The sequence below is a fragment of the Corapipo altera genome, unplaced genomic scaffold, assembly GCF_003945725.1.
Source record: "Corapipo altera isolate COAL_440 unplaced genomic scaffold, ASM394572v1 48b, whole genome shotgun sequence".
Lineage (NCBI taxonomy): Eukaryota > Metazoa > Chordata > Aves > Passeriformes > Pipridae > Corapipo > Corapipo altera.
This window is the reverse complement of record NW_020884884.1, coordinates 1,388,282-1,409,389: the sequence shown is the minus strand read 5'-3', so window position 1 is coordinate 1,409,389 and position 21,108 is coordinate 1,388,282. Positions and strand designations below refer to the sequence as shown.

Here is a 21,108-nt window from a genome sequence, read left to right as displayed (position 1 = left end):
TCTCACGAGTTTAGTACCAAGCAGCTGGGACAGTGGTGAATATATCCCAAATATATCCCAAAGCAGCTGAACGCCTCGGGACATCCTTTCCACATCAGGTGCCCACCACATTAGGCTGCTCGTCGCACCAGTTCCTCGCCTCCATCCCTCCACCCGTTCCGCGCTTCTCCGAGTCAAACCAAACGCGCCAATTTGACGCGCTCCGTGCTTTTCCACACAGCCCGCACTTTTCCTGTGGCACCGCTTCTAATAAAAGCCCGGATATCAGAAGAAACGCATCCACTGCCGGCGCTTTGCCGAGCCGGACGCTCAGCCCTTTATTTTCCGCGCCTTCCCTCAGCGAAGGTCGCGGCCCCGCTCCCCCTCAGCGCGGGGCCGGTGCCAGCCCCGTCACGCCAGGCGGGGCCGGGGGCGGTGGCAGGGGGCGGTGCGGGAGCCCCTCCGGGGCCGCTCCGCCCACAGCTCTTTCGGTCGCGGCGGGGCCGCGGCGAGGCCCAGTCGCCATGAGCGGCCTGCGGGGCTCCCTGGGGGCGGCCCGGCCGGGCTGGGTGTGGGGGGCGGCGGCGCTGCTGGCGCTGGGCGCCCTGCTCGGAGCCTGGCGCTGGGCCGGGCGGCGCCGCCGCCGCCGCCTGCAGCGGGTCGGGACGGTGCTGAGGCTCTTCGTGTACCCGGTGAAGTCGTGCAAGGGGGTGTCGGTGCGGCGGGCGCAGGTGACGCCCATGGGGCTGCGCAGCGGGGACATGCGGGACAGGTACGGCGGGACGGGGCGCCGGGTTCCCTGTTTGTCCGGTGCTTTCCTCGGGACCTGGGGAGAGGCACCTGCTGCTCCGCGGGTGCTGCCGTGCCCGCCATTAACGCCGTCGGACGCCTTTCTGTCCCCCGGCCCGCCGCAGGTTCTGGCTGGTGATCACGGAGGATGGGCACATGGTCACGGCTCGCCAGGAGCCGCGGCTCGTCCTCGTTTCTGTCGGCTGTGACGACGGGCACTTGACCTTCGAGGCCCCAGACATGGAGAAGCTGTGCTTGCCTGTGAATGTCCCCAGGAAAAACCCCGTCCACAACTGCAGGTACTGAAAAAGGTATTTTTGGCCCCCTCCCCTCTCTCTAAATACAGTCTTTCTCATATACTTTGCTTTTCAAGATTGTGTGAGGCTTTGCATTTTCTAATGCAGAAATTGGAGGGGGAAAGTTGGGTGCTTTTGCATCTTTCTGTGGGGGTGTGTCTCGCCATCTGGATAATGGAGAGAGACTTCAGACCGGGGCCTGTACTGACAAGATAAGGGGTAGTGGTGATGAAATAAAAGAGAGTAGATTTAGATTAGATAAAAGGAAGATGTTTTTTGCAGTGAGGCTAGTGAGGCACTGGAACATGTTGTCCAGAGAAAATGTGGCTGCCCCATCCCTGGCAGTGTTCAAGCCCAGGCTAGATGTGGCTCTGAGCAACCAGGTCTAGTGGGAGTTGTCCTTGTCCATGTCAAGGAGGTTGTCCTAGGTGATCTTTAAAGGTTCCTTCTAATCCAAACTGTTCTGTGATTCTGTGAAATTCTCTCCTGTGTGTTACACAGGAGGCCAGGATTGATTTGGTTTTAATCTGCTAAACACTAGTGAAAACAAGTCTTAGGAAATGATGACACAGTATCAAAGACCATGCATTATACATTAGCCAAATGAACTGTGATCTTGCATCTTCATAGAATTTTATGTTTGCTCATTTCTTTTTACTTCTAGTGTTTTCGCTTATGCTTGGGTGAGCAGTTGCATCTCAGAGCCTCAGTCATGCCCTTTGGTATTTCTTGATCACAGCTAAAATCTGTATCAGCATTTTTGGATGCGTACTGGCCATTCAGAGCTGGTGAGATGTCGGAGTTTAGATTCCCTCACCCCTGTCTGTAGGGATTTAACTAAGGTACCTCTTTTAAAAACTTGGTTGCCCAAGGCTCACCCTGTGGTCACAGGAAAGACAGGCATCCCTGGAGACCAAGGCATTCTCTGTAGTTGCTACCTCAAAGGAGTTTCAGGTGGATGGGTTACAAAGAGTGATTTAGCTGTGTGCTTGGAGTTTTGTTGTATGATTCCAAGCCTAATTGTTTTATCTGTGTATTGGAATCCATGCTGGAAAACTACCTGGGGTAGCTGGAAAATCTTTTCTCTGCTACAGTGTCAATTAATATGTAAGAGTATTTCATAACTGTAAATGGTGTTAGCCCCTACAAAGATACTGGTCAGTGTTTGTCCTTTGGATAGCGGAGACGGTTAATGCACCAGCTGCTGTAATTAAAACTAAAAGTGCTGACAAGGAGCTGCATTTGCTTGCTTTTAGCATAAATCTGTTGCTGTGGAAACCCTTGATCAGCAAAGTTCAGTATCTCTGTTTATACAAGGCAGGCGCAAGTTACAAATGGTAGAGAAATGGAACAGTCTTTTAAAAAGGTGTGTACATTGCCTATATGTGCCAATGGCACATGCACTGCAAAACCATGCAGTTTTCAAGGTGTTATTTTTCTAAACTTTGTTGTGCCGTTAGAAAAGTATTTAAATAGCCTAATAGATTTCAGTAATGAAAAATTATCTTGGATTTTCCAATTTTAGAGCTTGATGATTTGTTCTTCTGATTTTTTTTCTTTCTTTGTCTTAATAAACCTGCACACTCTGCCTTTAAAACTGCTAGAATTTAAGAATCCAAATGATCAAAAGTGAAATGCATGTAAACGGACTTTAAGACTTACGAAGTTGTCTGGCATTGTAGGTGGTGTCATAGGATGTGAAATTAGCAACACCCATAGCTGGAACATTGCCTTGTACTTCTCAGGAAGGATCCTAAGGGTTTGTATGACTCTTGCTGTGCTTAAACAATTTGCCATTTGTCAGCTCAAGGCTGACTCTTTCCGATCCATCTGTAAGAATGAGGTTTGGGAGTAATACTGTGTTCAGAAAAATGAAGATTTGGGTTTTGCTCCCAGATTCTTCCCTTCCAGCGTGTGAGTGTGAGTAGCTATCTTGCTGCACAGTGTGCTCTGCTGGCCCTGCACAGACTTGTGTGTATTCCATCTCTGGGCCAGCACGATGCCTTCACATGGGTGCTGGCTCGTGCCCCATGGTTTGGAGCCAAGGCAGTGCAATAGTGCCCCTAGCTGCATAGGGCTGTGCAGATGCCAGTCTTGAAATCTGCTAACTCCAGCTGCAAATTTCATGTGGATAATTAAAATCCTGTCTTTGGGAGAGTCAAATGCAAGCCTGAAGCCAGTGCATAGGCACATCTTCTGTTTGTGCAAATGTTAGAGGGTTTCTATAGCATTCTGATTAAGAAACCTTGTGCTCTTCCTTTGTGCCCAATGTCTGTAACACTTCAGTTGGATGATCCGTTCCTATGGGATCCCTAAACCACTGAGTGCTTAGGATAGATCTGCTTCGTGACTGGAAAACAGTGGTGTTGGAAACTGTAAGAAAGATTGCTGTCTGGGGCAATGGCATTTAATCCCAGCCTGTGTTGCAGAGTAGATACAGGAATCCCAGCAAATGGAGCAGGGATATTGCTGCTGGCACCCTAATGGTTCATCTCTCCCCTCGATGAGTAGAGGAGGGCTCCTAGGGGCTAACTCTGGATGAACTGTGTGGGCATCTCTGTGCTTTAAGCTGTCCAGGATATGATTGCAGAGGTATAGGAAACTGCAGTGTGTTTGGGTCAAAATGGCTTCTTTGAAGAATGTAACAAAACTATTCATGACTGTTGTTGAAGTTTATTGAAAGGTTGAGTTGAGGTCTGCCTTTTCTTGCCAGGAAAGTGTTCCTTGTGTAAACTTGTTTGTATTCTGGTGCCATTGGCCTTTTGTGCGCCATGGACTTTGTTTCGATTATAAATTTTTAACCTCTCGTAAGATACTGATCTATTTTATATGTGAAGTTTTAGCTTAAGTTTTGCTCAACTCTAGCTAAATTTTAACAGCACTAAAATTTGAAAGAAAGTTTCCATCACAATTAGGGACACTTACAATAAATAACACTTGTACATCAGTTACGGTAACTAATTGTGCCCTTTCAAACTATTGTTTATTTTCTGAAGTTAATTACCTTTCGGTTGATTTCTTGGTAGAAATCTTTTGGTGTTGCAGTCACATGGAAATGCAAGAGTAGACCTGGCAAACAGGTGGGTTTGTTACTGGTCATCGATGTGACAGTCAGCTCTGGGCACCTTAAGGCTATTTCAAGGCTTATTTCACCAGCTGGTGTTGTCCAGCCATGTCCATGTTACTTAACTTTCCAAAACATGGTGGCCACAAGGAGAATGAACACTGGGATTGATCCTTGTGCCAGTTTTTGAAACCAACCTCCAGCTTGTTATAATTCAGGGGATTTGTTTTCTATATATTGCTACTACTATTAAAACATGTTGTTTGCCTTCAAATAATAAGCATCATTGAGCCTTCATCTTTCCAGCTAACTTGCTGATGTGTTGTTACTCTTCAGGGTGTTTGGACAGGATATCCAAGGCAGGGACTGTGGTGATGAAGTGGCTCAGTGGATCACCACTTTCCTGAAATCACAGCCCTATCGACTGGTGCACTTTGAGCCCTCCATGGTGCCAAGAAAGTCAAAGAATACAATAAACCTTTTCCGAAACACTGATGAGGTAAATAAATGTTCTTTTTCTCAGAAGTACTTCCTTTTAACCACTTCCCACCCACCCACCAAAACTTGCCTGTTCCACCATTGGTGACTGAGCCCAGTTTAGCAAGGTGTGTAATCATGTACTTGAACCATGTGAGTATTCTCTTTTTCTGTGGTGAGGTGACTTGCTTAAATTTTACTTCTAAACTGTTGACCATTTGCAGCTAAAGAGTCTGAAACTCATATTTGAGGAGGAACCTTTTGTGTCTCAGTGAATAGAAAAAAAGTTATAGTTTTAAAGATGTTTCCATGGTGTGATATCTGTTGCATAGAAAGCCTCCATTCCCTATCCCTTGTTAGGTGTGAGAGTGTACTGATACAAGTTGTTACTTCATATTTTGTTTAAAGGAATGATACTTAACCCAGAGCCTTATAGTTGTGGGCCTAGGAGTTAAAATCCAAAGAAGGTTACAGAAGTTTCATCTCTTTCTGTGGGAAGAGGCTCGAAGGTGTGATACTAGAGAAATTTAATGCAGGTATGGGAAGGAGGTGTTGTGCTCAATTATCCTCATGTCATTTGAGTCACTGATGCCCTTCTTTTTGTTTGAACAACTCTCTCAAGTGAAGGTGGTTTGAACTGTCCTTGGTGAGTGTAAGGTTTTTAAACAAATTAAAACTGTGAGTACCTTGTCTTACTGATGTTATTATTTGTATGGCATCAGCGTCTTGCTTGTTGCACAAAGAGAAGAAGGTATATTCAATTACAGACTTATAGATATGCTTTTGTTATGTAAGGCCACTGAGATCAATACAGAAGACTAGGTTTCAGCAAAAGGGATGTGAGATTAGGAGGGGTGACATGCAGGAATCCTAGCATGAAAAAAGGGCAGAATTTTTTGTGTAATTATTTTAGCAGTCGTCATGTGATGGTTGAAAGGCATGTACAAGGATAGGAGGAAGAACAATATAAAAGAAAGACAGGAGTGCTATACACTAAAATTCTTGCCACAAATTATCTTTTTTTTTTTTTTTTCTTTTTCTTGTGTAAGTCTACTTTAAGGATTTTTGTGTGTTTTTTTGAATACTCTTCTTTGGCCTTGTTTGCTAATATGGCAGCCCTTCCACTGTCAAGCAAATTTAGACTGACTAATGGACAACTGTAATTGAGTATTGCTGTTCTGGATGTGGAACTCCCTCTTGGTGTTGTGATAAGGCAGATTCATTAGTTAGAAAAATCCGGTTAGTTCATTATAGTCAACTGGATCAGTTCAGCAGGTCTATAAATGTCTTGAGTATCTTTCATAACTTACCATAACTGAAATGCTTGATTCTGTCTGTAACACCTGGAATAAGCATCTGGGACATGCATATGGTATTACTTTGTAAGGAGTTGTGGTAGCTTATATAATTTTGGTTTAATTCTGTAGGGAGAAGTTTAATTTTACAATTTGAGCAAATGAAACTCACCACGGTTACTGAAATAGGAAAGAGCATATTGTTTCCCTTGTTAACCTAATTCCAGGAAAATGAAAACCTCAGTGGAGCAGCCTAACAGGCTAATATGTGGCCACTGGTTCCAACACACCTGTCCTTTTGCTATTCCATGACTTTTCTCCTGTGCTTTTACAGCAACCTTAGGATTTGTTTTTGTTTGTTTGTGTAGGTTGCCTATCCTGACTGCAGCCCAGTCTTGCTCCTCTCTGAAGCTTCAATGGATGATTTAAATACAAGGCTGGAAAAGAAAGCTAAGATACAGAACTTCAGGCCAAATATTCTTGTGGCAGATTGCAGCGCTTTTGAGGAGGTAAAATTACTGTCTTAAATGTCTTTTGAAGACTTGGTTATGTTTCTTTGTAGCTCAGTTTCCTTGTGTGGTGGTGCTCTGAAGGAGAGGAAAGCTGCTATTCTGTGACTTTTACAACTGAATTCCGGAGAGATAAAACTTCTGCTCACATCAGTGCACATGAAACACTGAGGGAGGAGTCAGGTCTGTGAACTATTATTTAGCTTAGCAAAGGATAAAATAAATGTGTTTAAATGACAGGCTTGCCACTGAAAGTTTGTCTTTAGGTGTAAAGTAGGCAAAGCTGTGCATTCTGTAATCGATCAGTTAATGATACAAATGAACAATTTGTAAATTGTCAGTGTCATATTTTTTAAATAGCCTCTGGCACAAGAGTAGAACTAACCCTTGCAATACTGCAGTCCATCACTGCATCTCTGACAATGTTCTGGTAGTTCAAAAAAACACTATTTAGGAAGGTATCAGGTGATGAAATGAACTGGTAATGGTGGCATTTACGTGTTTTTATGTCATGTTGCCATTTTTAAAAAAAATTTCCTCTGGATAGATCTGATAATTTCTTGAATCTAAAAAGGTCCTGAAGTGGGAATAGATGTCTGTCTCCCAAGAGGGATTGCAATAGGAACCTTTGTAGATGAGAAGCGAAAAGTTACTTCCACTGAAAATTTCCTTTCTGTAAAAATGGTGACTTGCCAGAGGCCACAGATCAGATTATCACCCACACAGTAAGAATAAAATTGGTTTAGGTTCAGTGCTTCAGAGAAGGGCACATTGCAGAACGAGATTCATTATTTGTGTATCGTTCTTTTCAGATATTAGTTGGTCCTGAATTGGGATAAATACCCTGAAATGGGATAAATGCAGTGACCATAAAATTTTCATTAAAATAGTACTGTAATATAACTGCATATTTTGAAGGTACAAGTAAAGGTGAGCATCTCAAATGATGCAGCTTTATGAATGATTGTGCCGCTCCTGGAAAAGTGATTGCGTGTGGGCGTGTCTAACCTGTGCCCAATGTTTACCTTCCCTCAGGACACCTGGGAGGATATTCTTATTGGTGATGTGGAGATGAAAGGGACCGTGTGTTGTGGCAGGTAAATCTTTGAGACCTTTAGTTTATACAGATGCAAAGAGGTTTATGATAAGAAGCTGTTACTGATTTTGCACTGTGTGTCTTTGCAGGTGTATTTTAACAACTGTTAACCCAGACACTGGAGTCATGGACAGGAAGGAGCCTTTGGAGACATTGAAAAGGTTATAAAAATAGCAGTGTTTCTTAGGTTGTGGGAGAGGATTTAGGCTAGATCCCAACACTTTAGACTAGTATTTTAGAACTGATTTGAAGTGTGTGTGGGACAGAATCATGCAGTGTAAGGGTCTGTGTATATTGGCTTCCAGTCTACTTTTTGCAATTCTATATGCTAAGAAAATTCACGTTCTCTCTTCCTTCTTGTAAACTTTACATTTCATATCTCTTCCTTCTCTGCTAGGGTGAATACTTGGAGTAACAGGTATTTGAGATATTTAAAGGTCTAACTTTGCTACTTTGACTTTTATTTTTACAAAAATTTTTGTATATGTATTAGACATAGATGCATAAATACAGTCAATCTTTTTTTTCCTTCATTTGAACTGTTTGATTCTCGTAACCACAATATTTATTTAGTTTTTAGTCTAGTATGGTGACCAAAACAGGTCTTCATTATTCATATCCTCTCTTTCATCACTGATATTCTGATGTTTAGGTTTTGCTACCACTGATCCTAAAGAAGGGCTTTCTCTCTGCAGTTACCGCCTTTGTGATCCATCCGAGCGACACATCTACAAAACCAGCCCTCTCTTTGGGAAATACTTTGCTGTTGACAAAACTGGAACGATTCAAGTTGGAGACCCTGTGTACAAGATGATCTGGGAATGAAAGAGACTTTGATCAGAAGATGCTTTTTCACCTTTGTACACAAATTGTTTTCCCATGAACACAGTCATCAACATAACCTTTTCTTATTCCTTGCAATATTTTTAGTGCCATGTCCCTTTGTAAGGTGCGGGGGGTCTATGAGGCTATGAAATGCCAGTCATTCCAGATCATGTAATCTACTAGCATTCCTGTAGCAACCACATCTTTAGTTTTTCTGGAGGCTGTGAGAGAAGAAACTGATCCAAGACAGACTTCACAGCACTACTGTGAGCATCACACCTCCTAAAATTTCATGTCAACCTTAATATTGGAATCTGAAATTATGTACAAGGGTTTGCATCGTGTATTATATACATTTAGTGCCTATAAAGAACCACAAAAACAGTCATGCCAAGCACAAAGTATGTTGGTCACAGAGCTGCCTTTACAAGTGAACATGGAGTGGAAATGGCAGGACTCTGTCTTGGATTCCACCCTTCTTTGGTCCTAATCATCTTACCCATCTATGTGTGTGTCTGGAGGTACTGTTTTGCGTTTCTAAACCTGCAGTTGTTTCCTGAAGGTGGCTGCTGTCTTTTGAGATTAGAGCAATAGCAGAAGGAGAAGGATTGTGAGCTGACTAAATACTACTACAGTCTAGAGGTGGGAACACTGGCTAATGATGGCCGTGGGTTTGTTTGGTTTATGACCTCTGCTTGATAATTTGAACCATCAGGTTTTTTCTCCTCTGAAAGGAGATATACCCCCATACTGTAATATTGAGGCTGTAGAGTAGTGATGCATTTGGTAACATATCCCGTTTGACTAAAAGGATTGGATGTTCACTCTGTCAGAGACTTCAGGCACAGTGGAGGGGAAGAAAAGCCATCAGGAGTGATCTGATGCTGAGCTTTCCCTGTTCAAACAGATGTCCAGGCAATGTTGTAGGACTCTGTGTTCATGTGTAGCTCCTTTGTGACTCAGTGAATCTCTTACTACAGAAAGTTAGGCTGCTAAGCAGATGTTTGGGAAGCTGCAGCTTAAGACTGTCCATGTTAACATCCTTACTGGTTCTGCATTTAAATCTCTGGTTACCAGCCCTATTTCAATCTAAACAAAATGTCAGCCATTTGTAGGAATCTGATAATTATATTTTCTACTGCATAAAACAAATAGAGGAGGAAAGTATTTGGATTATGGTAGTATTATTATCTTTTCTTTAATTGTTATGTGAATTTTTTCTTTTAAAAAGGAACTCCAAGATAAAAGCCAGCCATCTTTCAAATGCTTGTTACTTGTTTCAAAAGCTTGTTGGTTTGTTATGAACTACTAGATCTAGAAAGAGTGTTCCCCTAGCCAAAAGGAGGAATCTAATTAAGTGTGGAGAAGAGCAAATATGACCCAATTTGGTGTTTAGATTCTTTCTTTTCTGTTGTAAGTATGAACCTGAAATTTTAATGCATGTTCACAACTTAGACCTGAAAAATGAAGAGTCACTGGGCTTTGAACAAGTTCAAGTGGATGTGTGTGACAAGCCTGAAGCAGAAATATAGGGAAGGTATTATTTGTGAACTCAGAGTTGCTCTGAGTGTCATTTTTTTAGCAGAGTACTCGATAAGGATTTAGTTTTCCTGGGACAGACAAGTGCCCCATTTGGACTGCACATTGCATATTTGTGTATTGTTGTGCCTCATGCAGCAAATAGTGGGATATGAGAGAAAAAGCATCTTTTGAAAACAAAAAATTCTGAGGGTCACTTTTAAAAAGCACGTGTTGAAGGTTCTTAATGTTAGAAGCTGAAAACTTGTGGAATTCCTAATGGTATTATTAAGCACAGGCAGCCTGCTGGCCTGCCAAAGCAATTAGTTAAGTGTGTGTCTCTTTGTTAAGTCAAAGAAGCGGAAGGAAAGAGAGCTGATTTTTTACCTCTAGCAAAACGTATTTTTTTCTATTGTTGTTTTAGCAGCACATCAGCATTTACATAACAAATTGTGTGATATAGATTCTGTTGCCTCTTGTTAGGCTGTTGTCAACTGGGCTAATTTGGAAATGGGGCTGTCTTTGCAATGAGGAACAGCCATCTGCTTTCTTACTAAGAAGAGGCCTTAGATCTAACCCCCTGATTTACTCCTGTAAAGCCTCTTAGAAGAATATTTCTAGAATCCTAGAACAAGTATGCACCTGAGTACAACACATTTCACAAATGACACTTAAATCAGTTATGTCGTCAAAGAGAGCTGTTTTTGGGAAGTCAAGAGCATAACAGAACATTACGCTATAAATATCTTCATGTAACTGTTGAATTGCTGCAACTGTATGAATTGTATTTGATTTTGTAAAACTCCTTAGGAAATTGACTGAAAACATGTCAATCATAAACCACTGTTTTTAAATTGTGTACTTAAAAAGTTAGTTCTTTTTTTAACTCCAGAAGAAGAAAACAAAAGTATAAACTTTTGTTAAATCAAACTCTCGTAAGGTGTAGCATTTGTTAATCTTTCTTTCCTTTTCCTTTTTTCTCTCTTTTCTGTTTCCAGGATCTCACATGTAGTTAATACTGATTATTTGGGTTTTTTTAATCCTACCTCTAAGTTCAAGAATATATGCAGTTAACCAGAGGATGTGTGTAAGAGAGCAGAACCATCAGATAATAAGTTGGTATCAGTCTCAGTTTTACAACCCTTATGGCGAAGAAGATGTTTACAGACTAACTCATTTTTTACAAATATATGAAAATAGGAAAAAATGAGTTTGAAGGTAGGAAAGTTTAGTACACTCAAGTCAATGCAAGGTCATGCTTCCTATTTCATGTCTCATAGGATAAAACCAAATTTTTTTTTTACAGGACTTATTACACCAATAATTCTTGCAGAAGGCCATGTAAGAGAAAGACAGTCATTGCAGGCAGAAATTTCTGGGTTGCTTAAGATTTAAGGTGGGTGTGTTTTCAGCCAAATCTGCCTGCCCCCCCCAAAGCCCAAGGAAGATCATGCTTCTGCTTCTTAAGGAGGAGAACAGCCTTCCAAAGGTATCACTCTGCTGCTCTGTAAGAAGTAAAGAGAATCCTGGTCCTTGCCTCTACAAATGGCAAAAGTTTCAAAAAGGGCTGCCACAGGGTGTTAATTTCTGGTCTATCCCAGCACCTTAAATTGCCTTTTCCTCATTCAAGATCCATAAGAAATTCCCTGTGCTGGGTAGCTACGGGGCTGAGGTCTACACATACAAAGTCCTTGTTTCTTTTGGACAGAAGATTCTTAATGCAGGCATAAAGCCCACACGTGTATCAGTCTTTGGTCGAAAGAGAGGCAGCATTCATACCTCAGAAAGGTTCATACTTTTAAATAATCCACGTTATGTTAATGCTAACAATCTCAGCTTAGAGAGTCATGGTTACTAGTTACTATTTTTGCATTTTACCTGTGTGGCTGCATGTTCTCAAGGCATTTCGGTGCAGACAGATTGAGAATGAGCCTTTAGTTACCAAGTAGCCTCAATTTCCAGTATTCAACCATAGCCTGGCTTGAGGAATGCCACTCTTCTCAGACCACAGCTCGTCACACTGGCTGCAGGAAATCACAGAATCAGAATGGGTAAAGTTGGAAAGGACCACAGTGGGTCATCTGGCCCAACCTGCCTGCTCAAGCAGAATCTCCCAGAGCACATGGCACAGGATTGTGTCCAGATGTTTCTTGAATATCTCCAGTGAGACAGACTCCACAACCTCTCTGGGCAACATGTTTCAGTGCATGGTCACTTGCATAGTAAAGAAGTTATTACTCATATTCAGGTGGAACTTCCTGTATATCAGTTTCTGCCCGTTGCCTCTTGTCCTATTGGTTGGTACCACCAAGAAGAGCCTGGCTCCATCCCCTTTTGGGGATACTTACTGAAAGTATCAGGAATACTTTCGGATACTTACTGATAAAATCAAATTACAAGTAACTGTAACCTGAGCTAAACAGCAGGTAGAGGTAGAGATTATCTTCCACCTGTGAAGACCAAAGACATGGAGTAGCTTGTGGTACATCACTGTGAAGAGTTTGGGTGGGAACCTCTCATTTTCTGGAACTATGTAAAGAAAAAGTATCTCCCCTTTGCCCCTGGACTATTATTCAGAAAGCATCTAGCTGGCCGAAACTTCACTTTCCTCCAGGAGCAATATTGTAGAGAATTGTATCTTCTCTAGTGTACAAAATTGCTCTGACAGCTTATCACTGCTTGTTTAACAGCTGACTGTTCTTGCTTTCTTTAGGAGCTAGATAATAAGCACAGTGAAACAATTATTGTGCCACATTGATGCGCTAACCCTCAAAGCCTCTTTGCTGTTGAGTTCCAAAACCCAGCTTCATTCACTCTTAATTGAGGTTTGTCTTCCAGAGCTTCTGAAGGATGATGATTCTTCAATCATAGCAGCCACAATTATATTCACTGAGTCATGGACAGTTATTTTCAACAGACCTATCTATAACACTTTGGCGTAAGTTAAAGGTGATGGCTAAATCTCTTCATTTTATCAAAATTTTGCACATAGAAGTGTAGGACTGGAAAAAAACAAAACAAAACTGCTGGATCAGAGTGCAGTCTTCTCTAGCTGCAGAAAACAAAGCAATAGACATTAATTTCCGGATTGGAGAATACCTCCTTCATCTCTCTCCACATACCAAGACCCACAGGGCCAACTTCCTGTCAAGATTTGAAAACTTTAAAATTTTGGTAAAATATGAAAAGCTACAGTGATAGTTGGACTACAAGAACATCATAAGAGAGATCAAGAGTACCACCAGTGTCTTAGATACTTTCAAAGATAAAGACTGAACTCCTCGAAAAATAATCTTCCACTGTGTTTACAGTTGTGGGTTTTGGTGGTCCATATTAATTCTCTATTCCTTGGGTTTATTTAAGGTAAAGCAGAATGTCAACCTCTTTTCAGTTACCTCAAGAAACAGATAACATGAAGTTTCATTTCTCTCAGGTCTCCTTTAATTCTGTTTAATAGACCTAAATCTGTCCAACAATGGTTTGCCATATCCTGGGCTGCATCGTTTTTAGCAGAACTCTCTTCCAGCTCATGTTCATGAGCTCAAAAATGTAAGTCACAGACATCCTAACTGAGGATGCAGGTTGCTCTGTAATTAATCCTGGAAGGGGCACCAGGAAGCCAAATAGAATCCATCAATCTAAATTTAGTTGTTAAAAGTCTGGAAAAATACCTCATACTTTTAGAGTTCCATGAGAATTGTCTGCTCAGCCCTGGAAGTAGTTTTAGGAAAAGGCTGAGTTTACTTGAAATGCAACTCAAACACACTTGAATCCTTCAACAGCCACTTCAAAATAGAGAAGGCTCTTGGCACTTTGTCTGATGGAGCAGAAGGTCTGTGCTGAACCTCGCTAGTAGGCAACGCTGTGTGCTACTGCTCTCTACTTGTGGGAACTGCACTCTGTTGTGCAACCAAAACACCTGCCTAAGTGGTCAGCTGGATCTTCCTCATTGCAAGACTCTTCTCTGCTACATGGGGTGGCAGTGTTGGCTGTGCTTTCTGGGAGAACCTATTTTGGGAACAGCCATGCTCCAGGAAGCCGCTGGGACTTACCAGCCCCTGGGAGGATGCTGAGAGCAGATAAAATTGAAACAGCTTGCAAGGAGTTCTGTGGCACTGCTGAGAACCTGGCTCAGATTATCACCTGGACTCAGCTTGGCCTTGTGGAATCTATCTTTGGAAGCAGTGGCGGCAGTGCTGGAGTCAGTGTTGTGCAGCTATGAAGGGTAAGCAACGTGTGTGTTTATTTTAAGATTGCCAACAAGAGCAAAGTCCATCTGACTTCTTTAATTGGAACATGCAGCTGGACCCAAGGGAAGTCAGGCACTGCAGCAGACAATGGAAAGCTGCTAGGGGAAAAAAAACCCCAAAACATTAGGGTGCTTTTCCACTTTTTTTATTCTATTAGAATTATAGAATGGCTTGAGTTGGAAGGGACATTAAAGATTACAGTCCAACCCCCCTGCCATGGGCAGGGACACCTTCACCAGGTGTCCGGGTTGCTCAGAGCTCCATCCAGCTTGGCCTTGAACACTTCCAGGGCTGCAGCACCCACAACTTCTTTGGGCAACCTGTACCTCACTACCCTCACAGTCAGTATTGTGCTTACCAACTGCAAACATGGATGGCATGGCTAGATAATCTTCTTGCCTGGGAGCAGAAGAGGTTAACCTGGGGAGTTTAGAGGTAGCAGTGTGTATGAAGCCTTAGTTACATGGCTTGACTACCTAATCCATTACTGTTAAAACTTTTTTTGGTTAGTTTGTTTGCTTTTCAGCAGAAATTTATCACTTTATTTACACAGATATGTTAAAATATTATTTTGTTTAATTTAAAACAAACAAACCCAAAAATATTTCCCCTCACAAAAAAAAAAAAAAAAAAAAAAAAGGAACCTCCAAACCCTAAAACTAAAGATCCCTGGTTTTTTTCAGTTGCTTGTTATGAAAAAGATTCCCAACAGCACAGTTTCAAGCAATAGAAAAGTCATATTGCCAATCAACAAGCAATGCATGTAATCATTATGGAGCCATCTACCAGCATCCCTGTCAAATTTAGCATTCTTACAAGAGCCTTGGAACACCAGTGCTTGTCTTGTGTTCTGCTGACCTTTCTTCAATCCAAAAATAGCTGTTCTTACCCCACTGAACTTTCTACAAACAGAAAGACATTTGATGCCAATTACATTTGAAGAAAATAAACTATATTTAAAGCTATTCGTCAGTATCACAGATAGTTCCTGCTGTCCCCCATACCCCTGGGATTGTTTGCCCTTTTTAAATGGAATAGGTTTGGATAGAGTATGTTTCTCTGGCATGGTTGTTCTCAAGGGGCCTCCCACAGATGCTATTTAACATATCCTCTGTTAATTCAAGGGCAGGTCAGTGTATTTTATCTGTTCATCTAGATGGAGCTGTCAAAGTGGATTTGGAGCTGGATTTGAAGATCAGTTTAAATTTGTAAATTTAAAAGTGGAGAAGTATGCCTGCAGGTGAGTCTGAAAGCAACCACTCTTATACCAAGCTCATTTATCCTTTTTAAAAATAAAATTCGATTGTGCATTTTTTATAATAGACTTTAGATAATGCTTTTGGTTTTGTTTAGGGTTTATGTGTGGAGTGTCGATGTTTAGTCTGCATGTTCTTCCCAAAATTACAAAACCCTGAAATTCTCCACCAAAAATCATTATAACACAAATGTGATTTTGAAAAGAAATTCAATTCCTTCTGTCCTCTCTCACTTTTTTTGTTGGGTAATGCAATGTGGACATTGTTTCCTTCCATCTTAAACCCTTGAAGTAGTCACCTGTTTGTAGTGTGTCTGTGCGTATATATGCATACTTACATATTTATAATTGAATGTGTAAGAAATCAACCTTGGGTTCAAAATGGTGTGCTTTGCATTTATACTCAAATGCTTTGTTTTGTCAGGTTCCCCAAGGTTGCCCCAAACAAATGTCTGAGGGCATCTCAAAGTTGGCAAGATAATCAGCTCTGACCAGTTTATTTCCATTCCTGATTACTTACTTTTTCCCATGAGAAAATCCTTTTGGATAGCATGTTTAACTTGTGGAAGGGAATGGAAGCTCTGTTCCTGCAAAATGTGAAGGTTCCCTGACTTGCTATTCTTGTTTCATGCCCACTACAACCTATTATAGATGCATGTATGGGGTTTTTTTGTTTTCTTTCCTGGCAGGTTTCCAATAAAAAAAATGGAGACATCACTTTTGGTACATCCTCTGGACTAAAAGACTCTTGGCATCAGCGAAATAAAACTGAATGGTACATAATGTACCAGCACAGGATGAAACTGTGATAATTAACTTTTAAAGTTTAAAACTTCATTGGCTTGTGGGGTTTGTTTTTTTTTTTTTTCTTTTTTTTTTTTTTTTTTTTTGTTTTTTTTTTTTTTTTTGTTTAGTTTTCTTTCTTCTTTCTTTGTCCATCTTTAGTGACTGGGAAATGACCTGGTGTAAGGCACCTTAAAGCAAGTTTTTTCTAAATTTCCAGCTTCAGTGCTTTCTACTGTACTTTAAGTCCTTCTCTGACATACAAATGGTGCATTCCTCAGTGTATCTGAGTACTTAGTCCCTTTTTCTACAAGTTGAACATCTTTCCTAAAATGGCTCTTAGTCCATTTGCTCATGGAGGCATTCAGGGTGTAGTGCAGCCAGACAGGATGGTACTGGGACTCTCTGTTCACCTTAGTGTGTAGTGAGGTCAAGGAAAGGAAAGGAGGAAGAACAACTATCACAATACATTAAAATGGTAAATAGTTTGAGTTTTCTGTTTGCCAAAGCCCAATGAAAAATGTGTTTCTACTGGATAAAGACAAGCTCTGTTGAGATCATAGGACCCTCACGGTTGTTCCCAGGGTTCTGTGTTTTACCCCAGCATGTCTGGCAGGTTCCTAGAGAGTGTATGGCCATAAATGCAGGCCCATTCTAAAAATGCCAACACCTCGTGTGTGTTGGGGTGCACCTGGCTGTGTGTATATGCACCTTTGAGGGTGTCTGTGTTGTTGAGGTGAACCAGGGTTTCCCCCAGCCATCCCAATGACATCTCTGGGGACACTGAGCACAAAGATGGGGAACTGCCCCTGCAGCCTCCCCCTGTGCCGCAGAGCTGAGTAGCAGCTCCAATGTGTGCACACCTATAGAGCCTTGTAAAAGAAGACTCTGTGTGCTGGATGGTGTCAGGTGGCGTCTCCAGAGGTATCCAGTGGAACTGGAAAGTAGCCTTGTGTGTATTACTGACCAGCTGCAGCGTGTAGTCTGCTTTAGCTTTGGCTGTGACTGGATGTACTCTCTGCTGGGGGCTGCCTTCTCCGGAGAATGATGTTGCTTATCTTGGTTTTGCAACTTCAGTAAATCTTTTGCTGTCTTTTGTACTATGTTGGGACATGTGGGGTTTTCCGGTGTGATACACTTTCGTGTATCACAAACAAACAGTGTTTGTTCTCAGAGAACTGCAAGAGAAGTGTAGGGAACAAAACAAAGGTCTGTATGTGGTCTTTGTTGATCTCACCAAGGCTTTTAATACCGTGAGCAGAAAAGGTCTATGGCAGATTTTGGAACGCTTACGTTTTCCCCGCAAGTTCCTTAAGATGATCATCTCACTCCATGAGGATCAACACGGCCAAGTCAGATATGGCAATCGGGAGATCTGGAGACACACCATCTATAACGCTGCTGATGCTTTTGAGAACGCACGCAGGATCACTCTCGAGGAGAAAAGGTAACGCAGAAAGAATCGTGCCTTGCAGAATTTACCACCTAAGGAGTCTTTCTGTGTGCCTTTTACAACCAGACGTGCCTATCTCGTATTGGCCTTTTTAGCCACCAGCATGCTTGTAACACACGTGGGTAGAGCCCTTCCCAAATCTTCGTTCACGAAGCCCAGCCGTGATGATGATACTTTCGTGCATGTTAGTTGTGCCTGTACTGTCGCAGAAATTTTTGATTAATGTATCATGCGTATGCCAAATATCTACCTCTTGAAGATGATATACTGAGAAGGAAAGATGCAAAATCAATTTGGGATATAGGACGTCCCAGCCTTATTTGCTTAGAGTGAATTTATTTATGTCTAATCCCACTGGTGTCAGAAGTTCTGCTTTCAGTCTTCAGCCCATACTGAAACTAAAAGCCTTGGCACTCATCAGTGCCAAGAAATAAATAATTGACCGAGGTTCTCTCTTCAAATCTGTCCCAAGTGAAGTTTTTTGCATGATTATTTTTGTTTTATTTGCATCTGTGACTGGAACCAGTTCCTGACAGTGTCATGGCTGAATAGCAGCCTGTGCTTTAGGGAGTCTTCCATAAATTGCATGGGACAAGTTCAAGCCAGGAGTCACAAGGGTAACAATAATCACATGAAGGTTTCACACAGATCAACTTCTTTCAAATGCTGTACACCCTATCACTCTCTGAGAAAGAATGACTATGTTAAGCAAAATCTTTCAATCTGCTTCTCTACTTTAAGATGCCCTGGCAAATTCTGCAACAGGGACCAAACAAGCGGGGAAAACAATCACCTGGAAAGGAAATCTCTGGGAACTCCTTTTGAGGCAGGCATAGGTGACATCACAGAAATGATGTTTCTTTCAACAAAGCAGTACTTTCAGGGAGTCTTTTCTAAAGTCAGGGCAGGATTCATCTCTGATAACCCACAATTGCTGAATTGACTTGTGAGTAGTTGAAATAACCAAGAAGCTCTCTGTGAACAACATGTGGGCATGTAATGTCTGGGTGGCACACCCTGAGTGAAGGTGCTGCAATAATGGTGTTTCTGGGCTGTGCATTGCTGGAGAGAAGGGGAGAAATGGCTCCTTGTTTTCTGAGTTTCTTGGTAATGGTTTTCCTTTTCATAAAGCCTTCCTTTTGACTAGAAGTTGGATATTTTCAGCATCATTCTTTTAATGTACTTTTGATGGGTAAGAACAAAGGGAAGAAAACACTCTTCATGTGCTACAAAAAAAACCAGGTGCATTTCCACTGCATTTTAGAAGAGCATCAGGGAATTCCTCTTCAAAGCACTAGTGTGCTGTGGTTCAACCCTTGCACCAGCCAGCTCCACATTTCTGTTCAGCAGTGTCCCATCAGCTGTGTGCAACTTTCTTTCATTGGATGTTGCTTCTGCAGCCAACAGGAAGAGCAGGAAATCACTTCTGAATTAGAGCCAGGAGTCACTTGTAAAATACTCCTTTGGCCACCTCATGAAGGGCTTGCAGCACCTCGGGGGTGTTAATTCAGCACCTGGCAAGCTTTGGGCTTCTTACAAAACCGAAGGAGAATGGATAATCATCCTCTCTTTCTCTGAGAAGGGTGGAGTGAAACACAAGAGGTGAAATGTTCTGATAATGACAGTCAGACCCTGCCAGCACTTCACAGTCAGAAAGCAGTGGCTCCTGGAGGGCTGCCAGGCATTTCTCAGTGACAGGCAGGAGCCTGTGTGTGCTGTGTGGGGCATGCAAAGTGAGCTGGCAGCATCCAGGAGCCTTTGGCATGCCAGCAGGCACACTGCACGTAAACTGGGCCTGGAAGCCCCATGGTGGCACAGGCCAAGGAACTTCAAAGCAGCAGTGAGTGAAGGCTGCCAGCCAGGGCTTTGATAGGTTGCACCCAGAATGCAGATAACACGTGAATCCTGCTTGAGGACTGTCTCTGCTTGATGCTCAACTGTGCTGTGAGGAGCTTGGGTTGATGTGGCAGAGGGTATTTGTCTTGTCTTTGGATTTGCAGGGTAGAAACACCTTTATCTCTCCTTCCTTGAGGTATAGGTTTTAGTTGTCTCCCTTTCTGAAGCAAAGGCTGGTGATAATCATGTGTTACCATCATGGGTAGTCAGTGCTGATCCACAGCTGCAGCAGAGGCAAAACTGCATTTTATTCTTTTGAGAGGAAGAGAAAAGGCTCACTCAGGATTTGATGTTGCTTACTAGGACAGGAATTGGAATGGCTTCCCTGTGAGGTATCCCATCTTAACTTTACTGCAGCCCAAACAGTCTGCCCTCATAAACAGACAGGATTTAAGAGACATATATGAACAGTAGCCCTCAATTTGTGTATAGCTGAGCAGGAAGCTCATCCAGGTTAGGCATCGGGAAAACCTTTCTGAGTGGCCAAGAGGGGGAATCACAGAGTCATTTAGGTTGGAAAAGACCTCTCAGATCAATGAGTCCGATCTTTGACTGATTACCACCTTGTCAACTAGACCATGGCACTAAGAGCCACATCCAGTCATTGCTTGAACACCTCCAGGGATGGTGACTCTACCACTGCCCTGGGCAGTCCATTCCAGTGTTTAACGACCCTTTCAGTGAAGAAATTCCTCCTGATGTCCAACCTTAACATATCCTGGAGCAGCTTGAGGCTATGCCCTCTTGTCCTGTCGCTAATTGCCTGGGACAAGAGGATGACCTCCACCTGGCTACAACCTCCTTTCAGGTAGTTGTAGAGAATGATAAGGTCACATTTGAGCCTCCTTTTCAAGAAAAAGAAAATCCATACAGGACTGTACAGGTACTGGGAGGGGCTTTGCTGTTGAAGATTTTCAAGGACAAGTTGGACAAACCTTACCCAGAAAGTTGGGGGGTTTTTTTGTTGTTGTTTGGGGTCTTTTGTCTGGTTGGGGTGGGGGGGGGAGGGAGGAGTTGTTGTGGGTTTTTTTGGTTGTTTGCTTTTTGAGTTTGGGGTTTTTTTTCATTGCATTGCTGCTTTAGTCTGTAAATTCTCCCTAGAAGTATAAGTGCAGAAAGGTGTTTAAAACATTGTAGCCCATAGGTTCAGACTCTTACATAGTCAGTCTGGCATTTTAAGTCATGAGCAACAAATGCTAATTTCTGCCTATTGATGCAATGGATAACTTTGGATAGAAAAGTCTGTACAAAGAATAGACAGGCTAAAAGAGATTTAAATTGCTATTAAACTCTCCTTGCACCTTCTGGAATAAACAAAGCAAACAAACAACCACAAATAAAAAACCAATCCAGGACATCTGTAATCTGAATTGGGCTCATATATCCATAGAACACAACAAACTTGTGTTGCTTCAGTTATCATTTATACTTTTCAAAATTCACAGTGCAATATGGTACATTTTCACCCTCAATTTCTACTGGAAATTGCTTTTAGAGTGACTTATTCCTTATTTGTTCTTTTTTGTGATTCCTGACATGTTCCACATTTCAGTATCTCTTAATTTTAATATGCATAACCTTAATCACTGGCCTTTCTAGTCATCATGTCTGAACTGCTAAAGT

General features: G+C 42.1%; 1 protein-coding gene and 1 long non-coding RNA gene across 4 annotated transcripts; both read left to right on the top strand.

Moving 5' to 3' along the window:
- Window positions 1-488: 488 nt before the first annotated feature.
- LOC113946311 (mitochondrial amidoxime reducing component 2-like) lies at window positions 489-8,426 on the top strand. Its single transcript, XM_027641425.1, has 7 exons — window positions 489-751; window positions 894-1,067; window positions 4,465-4,627; window positions 6,269-6,409; window positions 7,445-7,506; window positions 7,595-7,666; window positions 8,201-8,426. Exons 1-7 carry the CDS (start codon window positions 504-506, stop codon window positions 8,328-8,330), a joined length of 990 nt encoding a protein of 329 aa, XP_027497226.1. The 5' UTR covers window positions 489-503; the 3' UTR covers window positions 8,331-8,426.
- Window positions 8,427-9,441: 1,015 nt separating this feature from the next.
- On the top strand, window positions 9,442-17,395 carry LOC113946313. Of its 3 annotated transcripts, none has more exons than XR_003527386.1 (4): window positions 9,442-14,073; window positions 15,255-15,338; window positions 16,043-16,128; window positions 16,299-17,395. It is a non-coding gene; the product is annotated as an uncharacterized LOC113946313 (long non-coding RNA). The 3 variants fall into 3 exon arrangements; XR_003527387.1 differs by lacking the exon at window positions 16,299-17,395 and having other exon boundaries at window positions 9,442-11,244; window positions 13,631-14,073; window positions 16,043-16,190; XR_003527385.1 differs by lacking the exon at window positions 16,299-17,395 and having other exon boundaries at window positions 16,043-16,190.
- The last annotated feature ends 3,713 nt before the right edge of the window (window positions 17,396-21,108 follow it).